General features: G+C 40.5%; 2 protein-coding genes across 3 annotated transcripts; one reads left to right on the top strand and one right to left on the bottom strand.

Annotated features, from left to right (window-relative positions):
• Window positions 1-4,615: 4,615 nt before the first annotated feature.
• LOC133843578 (uncharacterized) lies at window positions 4,616-9,346 on the top strand. 2 transcript variants are annotated; one of them, XM_062277192.1, is made up of 3 exons: window positions 4,616-4,729; window positions 7,764-7,931; window positions 8,268-9,346. In XM_062277192.1, the coding sequence occupies exons 2-3, from the start codon at window positions 7,809-7,811 to the stop codon at window positions 8,790-8,792; spliced, it is 648 nt and encodes a 215-aa protein (XP_062133176.1). In that variant the 5' UTR covers window positions 4,616-4,729; window positions 7,764-7,808; the 3' UTR covers window positions 8,793-9,346. The 2 variants fall into 2 exon arrangements, with proteins under 2 accessions (XP_062133176.1, XP_062133177.1); XM_062277193.1 differs by lacking the exon at window positions 4,616-4,729 and adding an exon at window positions 7,531-7,679.
• A 1,161-nt stretch (window positions 9,347-10,507) lies between these two features.
• Window positions 10,508-12,477, bottom strand: LOC133840115 (uncharacterized). Its single transcript, XM_062271776.1, has 3 exons — window positions 12,409-12,477; window positions 11,879-12,208; window positions 10,508-11,824 (listed from the first exon to the last, which is right to left on the bottom strand). The coding sequence occupies exons 1-3, from the start codon at window positions 12,475-12,477 to the stop codon at window positions 10,508-10,510; spliced, it is 1,716 nt and encodes a 571-aa protein (XP_062127760.1).
• Between the last annotated feature and the right edge of the window lie 13,914 nt (window positions 12,478-26,391).

Genomic DNA, 26,391 nt, shown 5'->3' with positions numbered 1-26,391 from the left:
GCTCTCTCTCTACTCTGTCTCTCTCGCTGTCTGTGTGTTGCACTTGCCTCACAGTTGCTGCACTCTCTCCTCGCTGCTGGTCACTAACATAACATAGCTTGCCGGCAACTGGCGTCTGTTTTGTTTGCCCAATTAAATGCCACATATGTCATGGACTCCCATGGACCCAGCGAACTGCCAGTTGCCATTCCTGCCCCGTTGCCCCTTCCGCTGCTGTTGCTGCTGCTGCCCCAATCCCCCAGCGAGTATGCAGTTTTTTAATTAATCATTAATAGGAGCCACGCTCGGCTGGCAACCAAAGCAACCAAGAAGAAGCCAGCGCCAAAGCAGATAAGCTGCTGCTCCCCCAACAGAATGCCAAATTACGACGACGTTGTCGTTGTCGTTGTCGTTGCCTTTGATATGCCCCAACTCCGTGCCACAACTCCAGCAGCGCCTCCAACTCCAACCACAGCTTTAGCTGCAGCTGCAGCCGCAATTAGCGAGCGGCAACATTGCAACTGTTGCATCGTCGATGCAAAGTCCCCAAGCACGTCTCGTGCACTGCAACTGAGCCTATTTCGCTTGCTGCGTGTGTACGAGTATTTGGCGACATATGAAACCACGCTGAAAACTAAAAAAACAAACACTAAAATGAAAGGCACAGTCGAGCGTGATCGACTTCGAGATACCTACTACGCATTTTCAATAAAACAATATTCTAAAAATATACTAAATTAATATATCGCAAAACTACTGAAGTATACAGAAAGTTATATTTGGTATATCGATATAACACCTCATTCAAATATATCAAAGCGTACAAAATATACCTTACACTCGCAAAATACGTACACTCGTTTCCAATATAACCATATACTGAAAATATACCAAATTAATATACCAGAATATACAAAATACCAAATGTAAAATATACCACAGAGTACAAAATATACCTGATTGTCCAGTACTACAGTCAAGTACGCTAAGCAATTCCACTATAACCATATACTAAAAATATACCGAATTTTTATATCGCAACAAATAATTTGGTGTATATATTTGGTATATCGATATATATATACATATATTGCATTCACAATATATCTAAGAGTTCAAAATATACGAAATTGTCTAACAATACATTTAAAATATACTTAAGCGTAAGCAAGCCAAAGCAGCTGAGACCCGATTGCAATTGTCGTTTCATGCCATACAAAAGAATTTTTTTAATACCTTACACAATTTTTATCCGATCGAAACCAAATTTTCAGGAACCATAAATACTGTAGTTATTATTGTAGGTACAAAAGCATAAGATTGTAGCCTCAGAATGACGCTTTCTATTTGCGGGATGTAGGAGTGGAACAATTTTGATGCTAACTTGATCGCTGTTTCCTATGGTCTCTAAAATTTAGGTGTTCATACGGACGGACAGACAGACTGAACGACAAACAGACATGGCTATATCTTCTCAGCTGTTAATGCTGATTAAAAATATATATACTTTTTAGAGTCTTTGCTGCCTGCATCTGCCTGTTACATACATTTCCAGCAGAGTTATAATACCCTTCCACCCTATGAGTAGCGGGTATAACATTGACAGCATTTCACATTATGAAACAACGACAAGTGAATACACTGCAGCAGATAAGAAAGTTGCTTTTAGTACTCAACTTTTTGTAGTCTATAAAAGGGAAATACACTGTTGCACCCTACACTTTGCCAGCTGCAAGCTACAACTGCGAGTCTCTTTGGCTGTTGCCGCCCTAAGTCAACAATTGACCCGCGGGTCGTCTGCCACCGCAGCTCGATTTACATTCGTGCCTCCCTCAGCTCTGTTGTTGTGTGTGTGTGTGTGTGGCTGCAAATACAATTTGCTTCAGTCGGTCGAACATATTCTGGATTTCGCATAATTTTATTGGCTGCGCTGAACTTCGACGACGACAGCAAACAGAATCAACAGTTACCCAGTTGCAGTCGCTAACGCTGTCGCAGTTTTTCCCTGGCGACTCTCCCCAATGCATTTTTGTAGGCGCTGAGTGCAACAGCGGCCATATGTCAGAGTCATAGACAGAAGCAGCAGCAACTGCAGAGCCAGAGAGTGTGATCCCTTTACCGAGAGCACTTATGTTTTGCATATGCAATCGCGCACATAATCAACGACTGCGACCCCGGATTGGGAAATCGAGAGGTCTCCGTTGGTTTGGCGAGCTGCGAGCTGCGAGTTGTGAGTTGCATATGGCAAAAATGCTAATTAGGCGTAATTCGCATAAAATTCGCAAACATTTCGCTGTCATTGGCAGCGCCAAGAGTCATGGATTCAACTCAGCTGTAGTATTCCATTTTTTGTTGGAGGGGCTTTTTGATTTACGAGCCATGCCGCCTATCAGCAGCACATCAACACAGCACCAATCGTCAGCTCATCCGTCATCGAAGACCACACCCGGAGTTGAAAGCTGATGCCCGAGCTGCGAGCGAATTCCCTCCAATCACATTCCCCAGCAATCGCAGCAACAGCAGCAGCCTGATGAATTATTAAATGTATGCTGTAAGCTGACGTGATTCTGATACTTTGGTGGATTTGTTTTGCTTTGCTTTACACAAACACATACACAAACACAAACATAATCAGCTCATCTGCGTTGACATGTGTATTTGACCAGCAAAACGCTTTAAGCGAAAGCAAATTGAAAGACTTATCCTTGACCTTGTCTCTGGGTAAGCAGTAAAAAAAAAAGAGAATGCAAGACAAAGCGGAATAGCAAGAGACAAGGACTTGTCAAAGTTGTTGCAACTAAGCAACTTGTTATGTTAATTAAATAGTTAGGATGATGATCAAACAATGCCGCGCCAGCAGCATCCAGCAAGCAGCAAGCTCCAGAGAGAAGCATTACTCAATTGAGTTTTGCATAGTTTTGTGTTTCGCCAGCAGCTGCGACTAACGATGCGTAGCAGACCAAGGAAATGCCATGGAATGGGACAACAACATTCACTTTGCGCAAGTACTTAGCAAGCTTAGCAGCGAGGGGAGGGGGAAGCGCACAACTATTGTCAACAAGGCGTACTTTGTGTTTGGTCGCCGAGGCCGAAAATACCGCTGCTGCTGATGCTGCTGTTGCTGTTGCTGTTGGTGCTGCTGCCATTGTCATTTCCTGTACGCTGAAAGGATTTCAATGTCACACGGCGGCTGTTTAGCTGTTTCGGCTGCTAACTTCAGTCTATCCTCACGGCCAGTCCATTACATTAACCCACGAGAGCGCATCAAGTTTCGGCGACCACAAAAACGTCACAATGAAAATTCATGAAAATTTCTCCATCAGTCGCGCGTTCGCTCGCTCGCTCGCTCGATTTGCCATCTTTGTCTGATTTTTGGGCGAATGCCTTGGCTCTTAGCCACTTTTGTGGTCAATTAACGGGACGCTTTTTGCAGGCCTCAAGTTTGCTTTTGTGTAATGAATTTAAATGACCCACTGCGTTGCTATCTCTCTTCCCTCTCCCCTCTCCTTCTCCTCCGTCAAGTGGCATAAAGTGTGTCTCCTCTGCCGACACCTTAAGCCAAAGCACAATACACACAGCAAAACTGGATTGCCATTTCCCTCAGCTCCTACACACAACAACAACAGCAGCAACAACAACAACAAGCGCTCTCACACGTTGTGACAACACCTGTCGCCGAAAAATTTTCAACAATTTAGCTAATGACTTCCATGGGTGGCCTGTGGGGAGCTAGACGTCGTAGATGTGGCTAGCCAAGGCAAGCCGCTCAGTAAATACCAAATTAATTATATTCCATGCAGTGAAATTAATCAAGTGTTGCGTCCGCACCCCCATCGTCAGCCCCCATCACCGTCGCCATCGCCAGCGAAACCAAAATCAACTATGTACACTTTCGACCTGAACTCTATTTAACCCCGAAACAAGCCAGAAACCTGTCTTAGCTCTCCCTCTCCCTCTACCTTCTACCTTCATCCTTCTTCTTTGGTCGCCCACTGCATCAAGTTCAGCTAAAATCGTTGCCCAGCTTGGGCCCATTTCATTAATCACACTCAACACTTAGGCTGGGGACTTGTTCTATGGGTTTGGGGATTTTCCGGGGGACACGTTGAGCTCACTTGTGGCCAATGTCAAATGGTTTCGCTTCTACCTCGAGATTATTTATTATTGTTTACACACACACACACACCCGCACACCCGGACTTACTCGCACACCAACACGCTGCGGTAGCAGCTGCATGCTGCACTCAGTCAAGGCGATTGACTTTTATTGGTGGCAAGACTTGCACTTAGCCAGGAAATTAGAACATGTGTTTGTGTGTGTTCCGCGTCTTGTGTTTTGTTATTGCAGTTAAATTTTGTGTAGCATAATTTTGGGCAGCCGAAACAAAGAGCTTAACAGCGGCGACAACAACCGCAGCACCATAAACGAAACTTGGCATTTTGTATGGCAAGCAGTTTATAGCAAAGCGGTGCTTGGCTAAGCTAGCCTAAAAATATGCCAACAACTCTACAAAAGGGAAATTCACGTGCGCCGCAAAGTATGCCATAAAATAAATTATAAGACTGACGCCACAGCATAGTGCATGACTCAGCCGCTGGGGGGCGCTGCAACGTTTACCTGCTAATGCTTTATCGCTTTTCACACAGTTCAGTCGCGCGATCGGCGGCATACGAAACAGGTGTACAAGCGAAAACTGCATGCGAGACTCGCGCTGTGATAAGAACAACAGCAGAGAAAAAAAAGTACACGGTAATTTCAATATCAAATAGTCGAACGATTTATCTAACCAAAAACGGAAATCAAACTGAGGCAAAGTGCGCAAATTAAATGACATAAAGCTCATAAATGAAAATAATACAATTAAGCAATGCGCTAACAAAACTTGCAACTGTGTGAGTGTGACTTGTTTTCGAGTGCGTGTGTACGTGTGAGTGTGTGTGTGTGTGTGTGATAAGATAGCCCAGAAACGCGACGCTGGTGATAAGCGTTGGTTAAAGAAGACAGCGCATAAAACAGTGTAAAAACTTAAACACAATACGAATTAGTCAGCAGTGCAGAATTGTAAATAATCAACAATTATTTGCTCTTCTAAGCCATAATAATTTGTTTTATATATATATACTGTGTGTGTACAAGTATATATCATAATTAAATAGGAGATATGCTTATATGAGCAGCTTCCGCTGTTCGCTTTGGACTCTGGCTTGGCCATTTAAACAGTGGAAAAAAATTATATAAATTAGGTTACGGCTTTGCTGTCACACTCAACTACTATACTATATATCATGTACCATATTCATATCTCTTTATATATCATCGAGTTGGGGCGCTCAATCAGCGAGAAATAACATGAAAAAAAAACAAGCTTGCGGAATCGAAGCGCAGCGAATTACAAACAACAAATATTTTCGAATACAAATCGGAAATAATTACGACGCTGCGAGCCTATGATTAACTCTGAGGGAGGCAACAACGGTATCTCGATTTATTTTTGATAGAAAAACTGACGGCACACAAAAAGTGAAGTGAAAAACTGAGCTGAAATTTATAACTTATCAAATTCACATTTAAGGCTTAAATAACAACTTAATAGAAGTGTGTTATTTATAGGTCTGAGTTGTCTATTTCTTTGTGCCAGTTCCCAGTTCCACAGCCGGTTTTATGCGACAACAACAACAACGGGGGAAAGCAAAAGAAATTGTCTAAGAAATAGCGTCGTAAATAGCGTTACACAATCTCGCAATCTCTGGCATAACATCAGCACAAGAATAACTCTTCTGCCCAACTTAAAACCGACCTGCAATTAGTCGACACTTACCAGCCCAGGTCGTTGGCCATAAAAAGCAGCCACAACAACAATAAAACGCAACTGCCCTTAGCTATTCTCGCATTTGTTTTTGTTTTGTGACGTCATATTAAGTGAACTGAACAATTCAACAAAACAGCAAACAGCAATGAAATACGTTTATTTCGTTACAGTTTTGATTTTAATTTAATCTCTTTGGTCATTAACTTGTACACATGCAACAACTTGCATTGTTGTACAGCAATGTTTTTGTTTTTGTTTGTGTTGTTGTTGTGGCTGTGGCTACCTCCCGCTATCAGCTGTGCACCTTTCACAGCTCACACTCTCCAGTGCGGAAGTATTAATATTGCATTTTTAATAAATAGTAGCAACAACAAAAACATCAACAACAGCGGCAAACACAACACAACACAAGAGCAAAGACAACAATGCATCTCATTCAAGTGCAGAGCTACGAAAACTAGCTCAATAAATATTTAGATACATAACACATCGAATAACGAATACACTTTCTACGAGCGAGACACGTAAATAAATAAGTAAAATATATTTTAACGAATAATAGTTTATTGGTTATTGTTTACTTTATTTACAATTCATCTTGAGATAATTTTATTTTACAGACTACTTTACATAAAGCACATAGTTGAAAAAATGCATATGAAGTTTTAAGTATTGGAAATTCTGTCAGTTTTATGTTAAGCAAAGTATAAAACAACACAAACGTTATTATTGCTTAATATAAATATTCAGTTACATTGATAGCGTTACATTTATTAACACTTTCACTATATCTAACATTACTTAAATTGCTTGATAGCATAACATTCTTTATTATTTTAAGTATGCTAAACATTGCTTAACTGACAAAAATATTTATGAAATTTCTTTGAAGTATGCTTATACAGAAATGATATATACTCGTAATAACATAATCTTTATCTTGCTAAAATATTATTTGATAGCATAATAATCATTAGCAATTCATCTACTTAAAACTTCATTTAGGATTACTTGACAACAATAATATTAATTAAAATTCTTCGAAGTCTGCTAATGCATTAATAATCTATATTTTGTTAGTTAAAGTTTATTACAGTAGAGTGCCCCAAAATGCTTATCAAAGATAAGCACAAAGACCTATGAAGGCCATTTAAAATTAAAGTGGAACATACGTTGCAATCAATTACCAATTAGATTGACTAAGCTAGCAATGAAGACAGATTGGTCTTTAAGCATTCCAAATGCTGTTTGATCATCAATTTAAGCTGTGATTCAAACGTGAATGTTTTTAAAGTGTGGCATTCTATTTAGTGAGTTGCCTTAAAATAAAAGATAGTCTTAACAGACTTAACAATTTGTATGTTATGTATTTTTCTTGTTGCTTTGCCAAATTCTTTTCTCTTGGCCAACCAACTGACAATCCGGAAATGCCCATAAAATGAGTGTATATCAAACACTTTATGATATTGCGCTGAGCGCAGCTTTCAAATTGTCAAGCGCAGAGAAAGAGAGAAAGACAATGCGAGAGAGCGTCAGATAATTAGAGGAAGAGCAAGCGAGAAAGAAAAGTCGATCCCAGAGAGAGAGAGAGAAAGAGAGAGAGAGCGCAGCGAATGCGCAATGGGCTTGGCCTTAGTTCTAACTTTACCTCGAACTACACCGCTGCTGACACCGCCACCACCACCGCCATTAAGGCACACACACCTCTGGCATTGTCGCTACCTGGTGGGTGACGTTAGTCGCGTTCGGTTGCCGGCAACAAGAGGAACACAGCGAGCGCAGAGAATGCGATTAGAACACTGATAAACAACGAAATTCAAAAACAAAACAGCGCAAAACTCGCAACAGTGCAAAGTGAAGCATGTAAAAAAGCCCCAAAAGATAACTATGGTAATATCGGGGAAAGAGAAGAGAGGGGGAAAGAGGCTACAACTGAGTGTTAAACGGTGCACTACAAATCTATTTTAATTGCAGTTGAAATTGTGGCGAATCCAAAGTGCAAGTTGAAGCAACACAAACATGGCCTCCAGCAACATCAGTAGCCCCAAAACGCCAACAACTCCAACAACTCCGACGACGCCAACGACGAACAGCGATCTGGATAGCCAAGTGAATGTGGAGGATTTGCCCATAACCTTCAAGGTTCGTACCGCCAAACAGACCGCATCATTTCACACCGAAATGGATATTTAAATTGTTGTGTATGCTGAGAGTGTGCTTCAGTGCGTTTAACTCCGACTCCAACTCCAACTCCGACTCCTCCACCAAGAGACACGCACTCGTCACGCTTTGTTGACCCTCTGAGAGTCGCATTTGAGCATTTTTCGGCTGAGCTCTGTGTTTGCCCCACATCCGGTTCGCATCGGATGCAAATGAGTCGCACGTTCAGCGAGTGTCGCATATAACGGGCTTTGGTCCGGAAGTAACTTGAAAAAGCCAAGCCACAATTGTTATAAAGGTTTTCCCACTTTGTTGCAGGTCAAATACATTGGCTCGGAGGCATCGCGGGGCTTGTGGGGCATCAAATACACTCGCCGCCCGGTGGACATTATGGTGGGCGTGGCCAAGAATTTGCCACCCAACAAAGTGCTGCCCAATTGCGAGCTGAAAGTTTCGACCTCAGGAGTGCAGCTGGAGATCATTTCACCCAAGGCGAGCATCAACAACTGGAGCTATCCCATCGATACGATCTCGTATGGAGTTCAGGATTTAGTTTACACGCGTGTCTTTGCCATGATTGTGGTCAAGGACGAGACGAGTCCGCATCCCTTTGAGGTGCACGCCTTTGTCTGCGACAGTCGCGCCATGGCACGCAAGTTGACCTTTGCCCTCTCTGCCGCCTTCCAGGACTATTCGCGGGTGGTGAAGGAGGCTTCTGGGGAGGATCAAGTGGATGACACACACAACGATTTAATCACGCCAACGAGGCAAAAGTTTGCCATCGATCTGCGGACGCCCGAGGAGATTCAGGCGGGGGAACTCGAGCAGGAGACGGAGGCGTAGATCGGGACTTTCCCCTCAGTCTATGTGTATATGTATGTGTGTGTGTGCTTTTTTGTAGTATCTCCGGGGTGCGGAAGTCGTGTCAATTGTGATTGTCATAGTTACTTATTCGACTGCAGAGTGCAGTTTAGTTGCTGTTGCCTTTTGTTAATCATATTCTTCTCTCTCTGTCTGTCACCCAGTATTTGCTGTCCTTGTCTCTCACCTGGTAGTAGCCTCATACAGCTAATTACCCAAAGCTTAAGCATAAAGCAACTCTAAACAACAATTAATCATTTACGTCAAAATAAAATTAAAATATAAAATCAACAAACCAAGCAGCCAACAAGTTTTTGCCATCTTTGTCTTTTTTTCTGATTACTTCCTCTGCTTATCACTAAGTCATCGTATCTGTAATTAACTGGTTGTCGCTTTAACTGATTGCAACTTTCGATAACTTGTGTCTACATCAGCTGAATCACTTTTACTACTTTCCAAGAACACATGCTATGCTTATCGACTTCTTAACTTTTACTAAACGTTGGTCGATAAGACGCTTTTTAGCTTGTCTATTTCGTACAATTTGTTATTTATAATTAATGACTTGTCAATCTGATGAAAATAACTATTACATGAAAATAAGGTGTTTATCTTTTTGACAAGCAACAATTAATTAATCATCACTGTGTGTTCAATTTGTTTTATCTAAACATTTTTATTACTTGTGGCGAATACTTTTAAATTAAGTTAGTTAGTTCTTTTTTAAATCAAGCATATAGCGAGCATATACAGAAATTGTGAGTATCAGATAGAAGGAGACATCTTCGACCCTAGAAAATTTAAGCATTTATTCTTGATCGGCGTCAATAGCCGAGACATTATATCCCTATCCGCCTATCCCTGTCTGTCTATCAGTCCACTGTTCCATCTGGAATAATTTGAACTCTATGGTATATATTGAATGTTAATATGACATATGACAAATTATTTAGTATATTTGGTAGGTTTCTTATTTATTTTTAATGATGTTGTGCCAGTATCATCATTGGCCAAATGATTTCAATATCCGGCATGACAGATTAGTTGCCTTGTGATGTTTCTAAGCACCTTTTATCACAATTGAATTTATTAATTTCTGTCTCAGCTTGATTTTCAGAAATTTAACAGCTCATCAGTTCATAATATCTGCAACATATTTGGACGTCACTCAACTAAGAGATTAATAATTTTGTTAACTATTTTTTTCCAATATAATCATTAAATTGTTTTTCCATTCTATACTTTTTATTTAATTATTTAATATTTCTAGTATGTATCTTACATATTTGCTCATTTGCTCACATTATCTAATCTTTTGATAATAATTAATTGAAGTTTTATTAGTTTCTCTTTATTAATGATGCCTAGTGTGACGAATTGTCACATTGGAAATGGCTAACGTGGGAGATCCCACCCACGAACAAAATATTAATTACATACCTGATTAATATTTTAAGATTTTTATGTAAAAGTTTTTTTTCAATATTTTTGTTTTGTATTTGTTTATTTAACGCAAAAGGATACAACAATGATAAACTTAAAATTTCAACTCTCGTGTGCGGTTTTTAGAGAAGTGCAGAAATGGCCATAAAACTAGAAAATCAAAAAATAGTCATTAAAGTTTGCCTAGGTGCAAATGAGTGGGACAGCCGATTGCCTCCTGAATTAGACTGGACCGGATTAGACTGGACCTCGGCTTAATGGTTTTGTGCTTTGGGAAGAAAAGAAAAGGAAAAAAATTTTTTCCAGAACTGAACACGAAGCTTGGGTGCATCCATTTTGGTTTGGGTTTTAAGCTTATCCAACTGTTGCTCTGACTTCTCCACTTCGCTGACAGTCACGGGCGCCATCTGAACCTTGGACATGCTGGGCTCAGCGATGGATATACGTTTGTAAATAGGTAGGATAACTTCTTCTTGCTCAGCACTCGATGCGGGTTCAGGCTCGTGCTCAGCTACGGGAGCTGAGGCAACTTCGGGAGCAGTCGAGCCTGCAGGAGCTGCTTCGAGCTTGGGCTCTTCAATGATTTGGTTGCTCTCTGGCTGCTCTGCTGACTGTTGGACTTCCTGTTCTACTTCCTGTTCCTGTGGCTGCTCAATTGGTGTCTCAACTGGTGTCTCTACTGGCGTCTCAACTGGGGTCTCAACTGGCATTTCAACAGGCGTCTCATTTGCCTGCTCAGGTGCCTGTTCCTGAATCTCCTCCACAGGCTGCTCAGCTGTCTGTTCCTTAATTTGTTCCACGGGTTCATCCACTGGCTTTTTCTCTGTCTCTATTGGCAGCCCCTCTGGCTGCTGAGCTGGCTGCTCTACTAGAATCTCAGCTGGTTGCTCTACTGATAACTCATCTGGCTGCTGCTTCTTCGATGGCTGTTCCACTGGCTGCTCAATCTCTTGCGACTTTTTCTCCAAGGTCTCGGCAATCACAGTAGGAATTTCCTCAAAGGCGTCAACGGGTTGCACTTCATTCAGTTCCATCTTAATTGGGGCATCCTGCTCAGCTACCGTCTCAGTCTTATTTGGCTCTGGCTCTGGCTCAGCTGCAATATCCACTGGCTGTGGCTCTGGTTCTGGCTCTGGCTCAGTCTCCGGCTGTGCAATGGCAACCACTGGTTCGGAAGCCTCTGGCACAGGTTCTTCTACAACAGCAACAGGCTCGGGTTCAACTGCCTCAACAGGCTCAACGACAGGTGCTGTGGTGGCAGGAACAGGTGCCTTCCTCTGGGGTTTGTTGTAGGTAACAGCGGGCTTGCGACGATTTGGCTTTGGCTTGGGCTTCTGCACCTTCACAGGCTTCGCAGGATCCACGACGGGTTCGGGCGCGGGCTCGGCAGGCGCAGCAGGAGCTTCGCTCTCCTCAGGTTGTTGATCGATCTGCTCGTTCTCGGAGGCTGCCGCTGCAGATTGCTTCTCTTCTTCTGTGGAGACGCCAAAGTTGCTGTTCAGCTCGTAGTATCTGTAGCTTTCCTCACACTCGATGGTCATGTCCTCGCGACGCATGCAAGTGAATGATTTCTGGGCAAGTAAAGGTGTTAATATAGTTAAAGAAAGACATTTTTATACGCTTACCTGACTGAAATTAGTCTCCTCAGGGCAGATGAAACTCCAGCGGAAGGTGTTCTCCTTGCCATCAGCGTAAGTCACTGTCAGACAGACATGGAAGATCTGGCAATCGTTCTCCACATCAGCATAGTAGCCATACGATTTGTTGGCACACGAAAAACTATCCGTGATGTCCGCTCTGATCGAAGTGGCATTGCTGGGCAACGTCAAAGTGCCCACCAAGGGAGCAGCTGCTTCCGCTTCCGTTTGCACTTCTGATTCCGTCTCCGTCTGCGTCTGGGATTCCTGAGACATTGCAACGCTATCCTCGTGTGCCTTTATGGGCATATTCTTCCTCTGCGTAGAAATTATAGGAAAGATATTATTATTAACCCAAGGTCATTCAGCTAACGATCTACTTGCGACGCATGCGCAACTTGCGCATTTGAATCACAACGCAGCACGTGACGTGACGTCTTTATACCTGAACCGTGCCTAAGAGGGCAGTCGAAACAAAATTTCACGAATCGGAATCAAATTCGATATCCATCACCCACCTCTTGATTGAGTGGTCCCGCGTTGCAGCAGGCGTTCAAGATGATGAGGGCACAAATGTACTTCCACATGCTGTTGCACAAATTGTTCAGTTATATGTTATGTATATACAGTGGATCACAGCTTATTTCAACCACCACCAACCGACAACTTTGAGTCAGTATACTGGCCAAACTAAAAGAGGTATTAACTTTATTTAAACGCAGGATTTTAGTTTAATGTTTTAACATACAAGATATTTTTTCATTTATCCTCTAATTTTTTGTTTACTATATAAAATTATTAAAAACCAAAAAAATGCCAAAAAAAAAAGTACCACAGCTTGAGTTGGATGTGTGTTGATGTGTGCTAGCTAGCTCTCGCAGATAGAGTGGATTACTCAGACATTTTTATGTAAAGACTATGACGGCTGACGTCAGAGAAGCGACGCGAAGGCAAACGCGAATAAATACTGAGATTCAGTGGGAAAAGTATTGTATCGTATTCTATGTCCAAACCAAAACAAGTAAGAAAGTTACAGTCGACATCTTTCGAGCGATTGCATATGGAAAAGGTTGCAGTGGTTTATCGCTCGTTCTCGCCCTATATTATCGCATCGCTTCTCGCGCGAGTTATACATTTGTCACCACTTACCACTTCCCCATCTCATTTGTCACCACTTACCACTTACCCAACACTAACACATACAAAGCATTCCATTAGATCGGGATTGCGATCGTCAATTATGTAAACATAAACATTCAAGCTTCCACTATAAACTAATAACCCAAACTGGGACTGCTAGCTTCTTTAACGTAAACATAAACAACCAAGCTTGCAATCTTTTGCAACTGAAACTAATAACGAATCTCAACCCAAGTCCCAATATAAACACTAACCACAACTCCAAAGTCAGAATATGCTAACGTAATTATAAACAACTTAGACGGTTTGGCTGCCGCCAACATCCAAGTATATAATAGCACTTCTTGCACAGCTTAACTTTAGTTTGTATCAATTCTCTGAATAAACCAGTTCAAATCTACAACACTGTGTACATTCTTATTTATTAAAATACAACTCATGTATATATATGTCAAATATATATAACTGGCGCAGCCGGTCTGAACGGACGGATAAATTAATAACACACTAAGAAGTAACATTTGAACTAGCTGAAAAGGCATAACAAGTGTTATCGAAAGTGAAAAAGTTAAAACAAAAAACAAAACACACACTAAGAAGTGATATTTGAACTTAGCTGAAAAGGCATAACAATTATCACCAAAAGTGAAAAAGTGTAAAACAATAGTGGAATAAAAAGGGACAAAGTCATAATTGTGCAACTAAACTAAAAACTAAAAAAAAATATATAAACTTTAAAATGAAAAACGAAAATATAAACGAAATGCAGCATTGCATTCAGGCTCTCACTCAAATTGTTGTTCAACAAATGCAACTACCAAATGTGAACTCAAAAACAAGAGCTAGAAACCAGATTGAAAAGGAAACTCGATATCTTCCAACATTTACTGGACAAGATGGTACTCTCCATGGATTCATTGCTTCAGTGGACCAGATTATGCAGGAATATGCAGATGATGCGGATCAGGTTTTCAGCGTTATATTCAACACGAAGATTCAAGGACAGGCAAGAACAGTTCTCACCATCAACACACCGACAACATGGGAGGAATGTAAGGAGAAATTGCGACATCATTACCGGCCAAGAATGGACCAAATGGGTTTGACTAGGAAGATCAACAATCTCAGAGTGACATCTATTAAAGATTTAGATATTAAGGTAAGGTACATAGTGGAAGAAATAACAGACTTTGCTGTATATAATATTAATATATATTAAGTTCACTATTGATTCAACGAATAAAAGAATTATGTAGCTGCAGGCTCCATGGCAGTCTCGCTAATGCCATTAACAACAGTGCAAATGGTTAGAAATGAAATTGCTAAATATATCGGTCTAAATTTTGGAAATTTAAATCAAAGATTGTTAATTCGTAAAAATACCGAGAATGACTCAGGTAACAATATTGATCAAAGAAATAATAATAATAACAACAATAATAATAATAATAACAACAATAATAATAATAAAAACAACACTAATAATAATGGCAATTTTCCAAAAAGTCAAAATACTAGGAGACAATATAAAAATCAACAACAAAATAGGAATAACAATACTAATCCACAATACAATCATAACTATAACAATAATCAACAAAATCAGAATACTAACAATAATCCACATCAATATCCAAATAATAATTACAATAAAAATGAAAGTCAAAATGTTAGACAGAATTCCCCAGGGGCAATGAGTGTTGATAATATAATTGATGAGGATAATAAAAGTACAACAAGTGAAATCCCTAAAGATTTTTTTTACCCAGTAGCCTCGGATGAAAGAAAAATTTTAATAGAAGGAACAAGTGAAGATTGTAAATTTACTTTTTTGTTAGATACTGGATCCACAATTAGTATATTAAACACAAATATAGTGCAGGAAAATTTTTACAAAGAATTGAAAAATATTCAAAAATAATTCATACAATTAATGCAAAGTTTGAAACTAATAATTACTTAGTTATGACAGAAGCACCAAGAGAATTTCAATATTCTCCACTAGTTCGTTCAAGATGGGTGGCTTTACCCTTGGATAAATCATATGATTTTCTATTGGGTATGGACTTCACAAAGAAACAGAAAAATTATTGAAATTAATCCAGCAGACGACAATTTAGAAATAGAACAGAAACTCTTAAACAATATTAATAGGGGAACTATTGGCATATATTCAGAAGTACCAGATTCCATTTACTATAAAGTACAATGTATTATAATAGACAGTTTTAAAGACACGAAAAATATAAAATTCTTAAAATGTACAAAACGAGCAGTAGACATAAATGACGAACAGGAACTTGCAGTATGTACGTATGTATGTAAGTTAAGACAAACAAACGGTCTGAGTCCGCTGACCGAATATGACACTGGCCAAATAGCTGAATAAGCATTTGACCGGATGTCGTTGCATAGCCGGCAACCACGACATATTTGCGTGGCCGCTATGAAACGATCTCGTAACCATAAGTTGCGGGATTGTCTTGTTTGAATTTATGTATTAGTTCATTTCTTTATTCGAACAGAGGCACATCGGCCCTGTAATAAACGTTAATAAGAAATACTCCGCCTTTTATCTTCAAGTTCTTGGATTTCAGGTGTTATCAATTTAATCAAGTTCTTGGTTAAAGTAAAACAACTTAATTGATTCAATTAATTGGCGCCCAACTAGTGGTAATTTTAATTACCCGCGCGTGTTTTAATATCGCGTTATACGACATTAAAAAACAGTGTCAAACACTAAAACCAAAAAACAATAGCAAACGCTAAAACCAAAAACCAAAGTGACAGGGGCGAGTCCCTGCTACCGTTCATTCAACGCAGAGTAGCAGGGGTCAGCAAAAAATTTTTAATCGACACGGGCGCTGCGAAGAGCTACATAAAGCCATTTCAGCAACTAAAACACATTACCCCTGTCGATAAGCCATTCTCGATTTATTCAATCCATGGCTCAAACGAAATAACTAAAAAATGCTTAATACAAATCTTCGGCGTAACCGCCCCATTTTTTTTACTAAACAACCTGTCGACATTCGATGGCATTATAGGCCATGACCTCCTAGCTCAAGCGGGAGTCGATTTGTGCTTAAAAGACAAGCAATTAAGGGTGGGCTCCAAATCCGAGACCATCCAATATCATAAATGCGTAAGCGTTAACCTCACGACAGCAGCAGATATAGACGCCCCGTCGTGCGTCAAAGCCAAATTCGCACAGATGCTAAAGTTCAGGGTCAATGCCTTTGCTGACCCAGACGAAGCATTACCGTTCAACACTTCGGTTGTAGCAACCATACGAACGGAGGATGAGGAACCTATATATTCTAAGCTATACCCTTACCCTATGGGTGTGGCCGATTTCGTCGATTCAGAGATAAAAAACCTCCTTAAAGACAAAATCATACAAAAATCCAAATCACCGTATAATAACCCAATTTGGGTTGTTGACAAAAAAGGTGTAGACGAAGCGGGTAACAAGAAGAAGCGTATGGTAATAGATTTCAGAAAACTGAACTCAAAAACCATTGCGGATAAATACCCAATGCCAAACATATCAATGATATTGGCGAACCTCGGACAAGCGAAATATTTCACGACACTAGACCTGAAGTCAGGCTACCACCAGATAACTCTGGCGGAACGTGATCGCGAGAAGACCTCATTTTCTGTGAATGGAGGCAAGTACGAGTTTTGTAGGCTCCCGTTCGGTCTAAAGAACGCGGGAAGCATCTTCCAAAGAGCCATCGACGATGTGCTCCGTGAAGAAATTGGCAAGATATGCTACGTCTACGTAGATGACGTCATAATCTTCTCAAAAAACGAAAGTGATCATGTCAACCACGTTGACGTGATTTTGAAAAGGTTAAGTGAAGCAAACATGAGGATTGCTAAAGAGAAATCCAAGTTTTTCAAAACAAGCGTAGAATACCTTGGTTTTATAGTCACCGATCAGGGAGCTAGGACTGACCCCGAGAAAGTAAGGGCCATCCAGCATTACCCTGAGCCAAAAAACCTGTACGAGGTTAGATCCTTCTTAGGTTTGGCCAGCTACTATAGATGCTTTGTAAAAGACTTTGCTGCCATCGCAAAACCGGTGTCCGACATCTTAAAAGGTGAAAACGGCTCAGTCAGCAAGTACAAATCAAAGAATATTCCTGTGTTCTTCAACGAAAAACAGCGCAACGCTTTTGAAAAACTGAGAAATATTCTGGCGTCGGAGGAGGTCATGCTAATGTACCCTGATTACAAACAGCCATTCGATCTGACCACCGACGCCTCGGCATATGGTATTGGGGCAGTCCTATCACAGAAGGGCCGTCCAGTCACAATGATTTCTAGAACTCTCAAAGACAGAGAGGCGAACTACGCTACTAACGAGCGTGAACTCCTAGCAATTGTATGGGCCTTAGCAAAGCTTCGTCAATACATTTACGGAGCAAGAGAAATCAATATCTACACAGACCACCAACCTCTGACCTTTGCAGTTTCCGAGGGTAACCCCAATGCAAAGATAAAGCGTTGGAAAGCCCGGATCGACGAGACCGGCGCCCGATTATTCTACAAACCTGGGAAAGAAAACCACGTAGCTGATGCATTGTCACGACAAAACGTGAATTCCCTTGTAGACAACACTCCAAGCTCTGATGTCGCTACGATACATAGCGAAGCTTCCGCCACTTACACCATCGAGACCACCGATAAGCCAATAAATTGCTTTAGGAATCAGATCGTGATTGAGGAGGCAAGGTACCCTTTAACTAGGAGAGTCATATTGTTCCGAGAAAAAACTCGGCATACTCTTCATTTCGTTGACAGGGAATCTTTATTTAAGGAAATTAAGGTTGCAGTTAACCCCAAAGTGGTCAACGCGATCCATTGCGACCTCCACACCCTCGCCCAGATTCAAGATGAACTGGTTCGAACATTCCCAGCAACGAAATTCCAACATTGTAAGAAGATAGTCGCCGACATCTTCGACATCAATGAGAGAAGGGAAATCTTGACGGACGAACATAATCGCGCCCACAGGGCTGCACAAGAGAACGTCAAGCAGGTCTTAACAGACTATTATTTCCCCAAAATGACAAAGCTCGCGAACGAGATAGCATTGAATTGTAAGGTGTGTCGCAGGGCCAAATACGACAGACACCCAAAGAAACAGGAATTAGGCGAAACACCAATCCCTTCACATACGGGGGAGATGTTACACATAGACATCTTCTCCACCGATAAGAAATTCTTCCTCACTTGCGTTGATAAGTTCTCCAAGTTCGCTGTAGTTCAGCCCATCCCGTCGAGAACCATTGAAGATCTGAAGCCAGCAATTCTTCAATTGATGAATTTCTTCCCAAAGGCTAAGACAATCTACTGTGACAATGAGCCCTCATTGAACTCACAGACAATCTCAACAATGCTGACCAACAGTTTTGGAGTCAACATTGCGAATGCTCCACCGTTGCACAGTGTTTCGAATGGGCAGGTAGAGCGATTTCATAGTACCTTGCTAGAGCTTGCTAGGTGTCTAAAAATCGACAGGAAAATAAGTGACACAGTAGAAGTCATTTTGTTGGCGGCAACGGAGTACAATAAATCAATACACTCTGTCACCAACAGAAAGCCGGTCGATGTAGTTCAGGCGCGTTCAGACGAACCGCAAGATCAGATCCAAAGCAAAATAAAAAATGCTCAAAATGCGCTAAGGATCAGAGAGAATGCGTCGCGGCAGAATAGAGTCTTTGAAGTTGGCGAGAAAGTATTAGTTAAGTCCAACAGAAGGCTGGGAAACAAGCTGACGCCATTGTGCGAAGAAAGAGCGGTAGAAGCGGACCTGGGGACCACGGTCCTAATTAAGGGGAGGGTGGTCCATAAAGACAACATTAAATGACCCCCTTTCTTCTCCTTTTTTTTAGCCACTAGGCATTTATATTTTTTAAGCCACTAGGCACGCTAGTATTAGTTAGTAATAGTTTTGTTAGCCACTTGGCGCATTTGTGTTTAGCCACCTTGGCATAAGCTTCTTTCAATCTTCAATTGGTGGTGGGTAACCTCTCTAAAAAAAAACTAAAGTAAAAATAAAACACACATTTCACCCTACAGGTTTGAAATCATACTTGTCCTTTCCTTGTCGCTGGCTTCGGCGCACATCACCGACTACTCGCACGCCAAGTACATCCCCATCATAGATGGGCAAGTCCTGGTTTGGGAAGAGTATGCTTATGTAAAGCATTCCGCGAACCTGTCGGAGTACGAACGAGTTGTGGAAGAGACAGTCAAGCTCATTGACGTTTTTCCGCAATCTCACATGAAGAAGCTCCTGGTCGTAGACACGGTGCATTTGCAGGACTTGCTAGAGGCCTTGGGTACGCACCACAGGGTCGCGAGAAGTATAGACTTCCTAGGGTCCATATTAAAGGTTGTGGCGGGTACACCTGATGCAGGTGATTTAGAAAGGACTAGGTTCACAGAGACGCAACTTATAAATTCCAACAATAGACAAATAGAAATAAACACTAGAGTTCAAGACCAAATTAATAAACTAACCTCCACGGTTAACCAAATTTTAAAGGTAACTCAAAACTCACAAATCGACACAAGTCACTTGTATGAAACCTTGCTGGGTAGAAATAGAATGTTGTCGATGGAGTTGCAAAATTTGATGTTGGCTGTTTCACTTGCGAAAGCTAACATAGTTAGCCCTAATATTTTAGATCACGCAGACTTGAAATCAATTTGGTTAGAGGAACCCACCAGCACACCGATAGGTGACCTTATGTCCGTCTCGTCCGTAAAAGTCCTTCAGTCCCCTAACTCATTGCACTTTATTATCAAATTCCCTAAAATAAAATTTGCCTGTAGAAAAATAACTATTTACCCTGTCGCCCATAAGAATTTCATTTTGAGGATGCCGGACAACATCATAGCCGATTGTGATGGAGGAACTCACAATCTTCAGAGTTGCACAGTCTCGCCGGGGGCCACATTTTGTCGCTTGGCGACAGAGACCTCATGCGCGAGGGAAATACACGCAGGAGGCACGGCACATTGCGAGATTCAGCCTAGCGACTTGGAGGCGATCACCGAGGTAGACGAAGGGATTATCATAGTCAACGATAATCCAGCAATGATTCAAGTCGACAACGGTACCGAGATCAGGGTGCTGGGCACGCACCTCATCACCTTCAACGACAGAGCCAGAATCAACGGGACTCTATTCGTCAACCACAACAACGCCCAGAGTAGGGTCCCTGGCATCGCCAACTTCCCTATCTTGAATATCACCGCCAGCCAAGATATTCTGAGCCTCCCGTTCCTTCATCGATTAAATGAACGAAACCTGGAGGAGATCGAGAAATTCAAGGAAGAAACCGGATCGCATCGCATCTACAACGTGGTGTTCTCCGTGGCGGCTGTATGTTGTGCGCTCATCTGTGTCGGCCTCACCTGTCGGCGCATCATCACTGCGAGAAGGTCTGCGAAGCGCCTGAGGGACGTCGTTGCAGAGATAGGGTCGGCCGAGGGCGGCCTTAACCTCGAGGGGTGGAGTAGTTAAGACAAACAAACGGTCTGAGTCCGCTGACCGAATATGACACTGGCCAAATAGCTGAATAAGCATTTGACCGGATGTCGTTGCATAGCCGGCAACCACGACATATTTGCGTGGCCGCTATGAAACGATCTCGTAACCATAAGTTGCGGGATTGTCTTGTTTGAATTTATGTATTAGTTCATTTCTTTATTCGAACAGAGGCACATCGGCCCTGTAATAAACGTTAATAAGAAATACTCCGCCTTTTATCTTCAAGTTCTTGGATTTCAGGTGTTATCAATTTAATCAAGTTCTTGGTTAAAGTAAAACAACTTAATTGATTTAATTAATTTGTATGTATGTCTGCACTGCGCTGTCAAACGTTTGAGCAGACGAAGTGCACGTATGTTTGTATTCGGAGAGAGAGAGCAAGTGCTGCTGCAAGCCGGTGCGCTTGCGAACAAGAGAGAGTGCACAAAGGTATGTGCGTGTGTGAAAAGAGAGCGAGAGCAAGCGCGGCTGCAAGCCGGAGCGCTTGCGGACAAGAGAGAGTGCACAAAGTATGTGTGTATGTATGTATGTCAGCGATTATCGCGACATACAAAACATAAAACGGACAAGAATTAAAAGCAATACGAAATGCTTGTACACACAGCTTGGATTTTAGTTATTATGTATGTTTATATATGTATGGAATATACAATATATGTATAATATTTGCACTTTAGTAGCTCTCTTAATAATTTACACTTTTCACTAATATGCACTTGCACTTACAAAAATAAACACACATGCATACATACGTACGCGATTGGCGGAACAAAAATATAATAATATTTTATTATAAATGAATGTATATAGGATTAACGCAGAAAAGGTCGTCCGAAGCAAAAAGGAAAGCAACTTGGCAAAAGATGTTGGAATCTTTTGCACAATATGTCGGAAATTGAGGGGCGGACGACCGTGGGAGAAGTGATAGGACAAATGGAAAAAACTTGTGATACTTATCAGCGTAGTATGCTGGAATGCCGATGATAATGGGGATCCGGCTCGAAGGACCAAATGTTCGTGGGGGCGCTGAAAAGTTCCAAGAGTTCTTCCTTTTCCGAAATGAAAAATACTCGCGGTTTTTTCTTATAATAAATAGTATATTTATTGGGAAACTTTTCGGGTTGTTGAAGACGCACAATTGGAGGGTAATTATACCGTAGCGAAAGAGGTGAAAATTAGAACTGAACTTTAGAGAAATGCCGACGGCATTTCGTTGATCTATGCTGAGCGCGGCTCAGCGGTGGTGAGTTGTGGGAGAGAGAAGCTGAGAGCACTGGAGCTTGAGTGCATTCTTACGCACTGAGCGCATTGCTAGTGAGCGAAAAAGCTTTGAGTGCTTTTCGGTCAGCGGAGCGGAGGTGTGCCTCTCACTTAGCAATGCGCTCGCATCAACATACGACAATATAAAGAATATCGAAATAGCAAATAAGGAAACATTAATTGATGAAATAGAATTACTAAGGGCAAAAGTAAGTTCTATCACTCCATCAACACGAACAGAAAGAGGTATTTTTAATGGAATAGGCACCGTACATAAATGGCTATTTGGCATTATGAACAATGAGGACAGGGAAGAAATTATAGAACACTTAAATATAATAGATCAAAATAATCACAATGCAATCACTAACTTAAACCAACAAATTCACATTAACAACCATTTTAATAATACTATTAACACACTAGCAGGCATAATCCATCAAGACAGAAATATGATAGAACTTCTTTCAGCCAAAATGAATAACCAAACAAAAGAAACAATAAAAAACATATTATTCAATGATCAAATGAGAACTTTAAAAAATATTGAAGAAAAATTAAATTATATTCAAGAAACCATTGCATCAGCAAAAACAATATATTTTACCAGAAATATTATCAAAAGACGAAATAAATAAATTTAAAATAGATTTTTATAAAATTAAATTAATCAGAATGGGCATATTAAAATACAAAAACAACGCAATTGTCATGGCAATCAAGCTACCCAAAAACTTTGTAAAAACAGACATCAAACTCATAACTGCAATACCTAACAGCAACAATATTCAAATTGATCAAAAAAATTTACTAATTACTCAAATTTGTAATAAAATATACGATTATAAAGAAAATGTAATTTTAAGGGAACTAACATTAAGTAAAAGCTGCACAATAAACAACAATTGTAAATTCAAATTCAACAATAAATCCAGTATAGAACAAATAGATGATGAGACAATAATTGTAAGAAACAGTAAAAACGAAAAATTAAAACAAAATTGCGATCAAAGAAATATTACATTAAATGGAAACTACTTAATACAATTTGTTAACTGTAAAATTCAAATATTATCTGAAAACTTTGCAAATGAACAAATAGAATTTTATGATAGATTTTTTTCCCAACAAACTTATTGAACCAATCTTATAAAAACACAATAAACTTTGAACACTTCTCAATACAGAACTTTGAAAACATAAAAGAAATCACAGAGTTAAAATTTCATAAAAAAATAAGTTATGGCATTTCAATTACATTTGCAATTATTATATTAATATTAATATTTTACTTGTGTATAAAATTAAGACCTAATAATATTCATGTTAATTTTAAAAGAATTCAGGAGAATTCAAATTCTGGCGATGGAGGAGTTATACATTTGTCACCACTTACCACTTCCCCATCTCATTTGTCACCACTTACCACTTACCCAACACTAACACATACAAAGCATTCCATTAGATCGGGATTGCGATCGTCAATTATGTAAACATAAACATTCAAGCTTCCACTATAAACTAATAACCCAAACTGGGACTGCTAGCTTCTTTAACGTAAACATAAACAACCAAGCTTGCAATCTTTTGCAACTGAAACTAATAACGAATCTCAACCCAAGTCCCAATATAAACACTAACCACAACTCCAAAGTCAGAATATGCTAACGTAATTATAAACAACTTAGACGGTTTGGCAGCCGCCAACATCCAAGTATATAATAGCACTTCTTGCACAGCTTAACTTTAGTTTGTATCAATTCTCTGAATAAACCAGTTCAAATCTACAACACTGTGTACATTCTTATTTATTAAAATACAACTCATGTATATATATGTCAAATATATATAACTCGCGCACTCTGACATCAGCCTAAGAGCCCTAGTAAGTAGGCATTTTTGCCTATACAAAAGTATTTCTTTAATAACTTCCACAATTTTTATCTGATCGCAACCAAATTTTTAGGATTCATAACTACTATAGTAGTTATTGTATATACCAAAATGTGCAACTCTAGCTTTAAAATTACGCTTGTTGATTTCTTACTGATTTCTTATTGATTCTTACCAAGTATAAAACGCACACAATCTTCACACCCACTAATATGCGTCCATATACGCTGGCGGTCACCAAAGAACTGTCGACCGCGTTTCTCGCAAATTCAGTGGGGAGCAAAAGTCATTCCATGTAGCGAATAAGTATATTCAACCGCTCGTATGTGTATCGTATCGTATGTGTCTCAGATGCGTTACCGAATCTCAGACATCAATTCTAGGTTTTGTTTTATTGCTTTTGTTTTGGTTTCGTTTGTTCCGGAGAAAAAGTCGTTTGCGTATGTATTGGTATACATTCACACGCATAGGCAAGCAAACGTTTAATTGCGATCGTGAATTGAGTGTGTGAAGAGAACAAATAACTTTATAATGTTTGGGGAACGCTCCATATCTGTTTGAGTTAGTGTCGTGGGTGTAGCCTAAGTTGGGCGCTGCAGGTAGACTACGAGGTTGAAGTCTCACCTCTGCGCGACAAGAGTCCAAGGAAGTGGAGCAGACAACAAAAACAATTAGAGGATCTGCAAGGAAGATCGTTATGAGTTTTTCACAGCAAGGATACACGATTATAGTGAGCTTGACTTACCTTCTGAGGATGTAGTGTTGGTGATCCGTTGCTCCATATCTGTTTGAGTTAGTGTCGTGGGTGTAGCCTACATTGGGCGCTGCGATAGATACCGGCTGGTCACAAACGATCTAGGGGGGGGATATTGTTACGTTTTAGATATCGTTTGTGCCAGCAATGTTGAGGGTGGTTATCGATATATCGCGAAGCGATATATCGGTGGTATGAAACGTAACTCCAGGGGAGGGAGGGAGTTTTAAACTGCTCCTCCTGTTAAATAGGAGATGTAAAAGGAACGTCAACTTTTTTCACTAGAGGTGCATGTGGGTTTTTGCTGACTCGAGGAGTTGATTTTTGATGAAGGTTGGAGAGAAAAATATAAAAAGAGAGAGGAAAGTTTTTGGTTGAAAGAGTTGGCGTCTGCAGAGAAAGTTGTGTGCTTATGAGTTGCTGCAAGTGCGTGTAAGCAGTGAAAAAGCAACAACAACAACATCAACTGCAACAACAAAAGCAGCAGCAACAACAACAGCAACATCAACTGCAACGACAAAAGCAGCAGCAACAACAACAACAATAATAGCAGCAATATCAACTGCAACAAGCAACTGCACAAAGACTTGCAGCAACGGCAAAGAATCACAACAATAACGTTGCAAGCAAGAAGATCGCCAAGCATGAGGCTTTAACAGCGGCGACGGCAACAACAACAACGTCAACCCCAGCAGAGAGCGACGGCAGCTACATCCAAAGCAACTGCAACAAGCAACGGCAACAACAACAACCACGACTGCAACAACAACGACAACGACAGCTACAACCAGAGCATCACCGCTGGACAAGTGCGGGCTATCGTCGCCGCGAGAAGGCACATCACGAGAAGCATCCACGACGTGGAATAGTGGGCGAGACAACGCATCAACGCTGAGGCAGGAGAAGGAAATCGACTGGTGAGTCCGTTCCAAGCCCGCCCTATTTCCGACCGCCAGTGCGCTACGTCCAAACATTCGCAACTGTCGTCACGTTGCGTAAACGTACGAGGGTGGGCTGATAAATAGTCGGCCTTACAAAGAAAATACGTTTTTTTTTTTAAATTTTGCTTTTTTATTTCTCAACATAATCTCTTTTTAGACGTATGCATTTGGACCACCGATCCTCCAGTTTCCCAATACCTTCCATAAAATAGGATTTGTCCAGGTCCTCAAAATAGGCGTTTGTTTCACAGATTACCTGTTCATTTGAATGAAATTTCTTACCCCCAAGCCATTTTTTTTAAGTTTGGAAATAAATAATAGTCACAGGGTGCTAAATCTGGAGAATAGGGTGGATGGGGTAGAATTTCGTAGTGCAATTCACACAATTTCGACATGGCGACATGGGTTGCGCTTATTTTCCATTGTGAGCAATCGCGGCACCCATCTTGACGAAAGCTTTCTCATGTGTAAAAATTCTTGTAAAATGTTTCCAACGCGTTCCCGAGAAATGTTTAGAGCATTTGCTCTATATTTTTTTTGCCGACCTTTTTATTAACCAGTAAATTATATATTTTGTGAAGTAAATAAAATTTAAATTAAAGTACAGTAAATTAGAGTAGATCCGAATTTATTTTCTTGTAATAATGACAGAGTAGGGACGACAAAACACATTAGAATACAACAAATTATTCGCGACGGGATATATACATATTTACCTTTATGAATTTACATACATGCATGATCTCACCTCACCATATCGCCCCTTAACCAATCCCAAGAGCTCTTAGGCAGGTCAAGGTATATGATTAAGCGACTCAGATAAATATATATGTATATACACTTATATACGAACATGCGTATGTAAATTGATGAATGAGAACATACCGATCTCTTGAATGCGTGACGCATAGAAGTCATCCTTTACGCCGTTGTGGCTATT

Source organism: Drosophila sulfurigaster, chromosome 3 (assembly GCF_023558435.1).
Source record: "Drosophila sulfurigaster albostrigata strain 15112-1811.04 chromosome 3, ASM2355843v2, whole genome shotgun sequence".
Taxonomy (NCBI): Eukaryota; Metazoa; Arthropoda; class Insecta; order Diptera; family Drosophilidae; genus Drosophila; species Drosophila sulfurigaster.
This window is presented reverse-complemented; position numbering and strand designations above follow the sequence as displayed.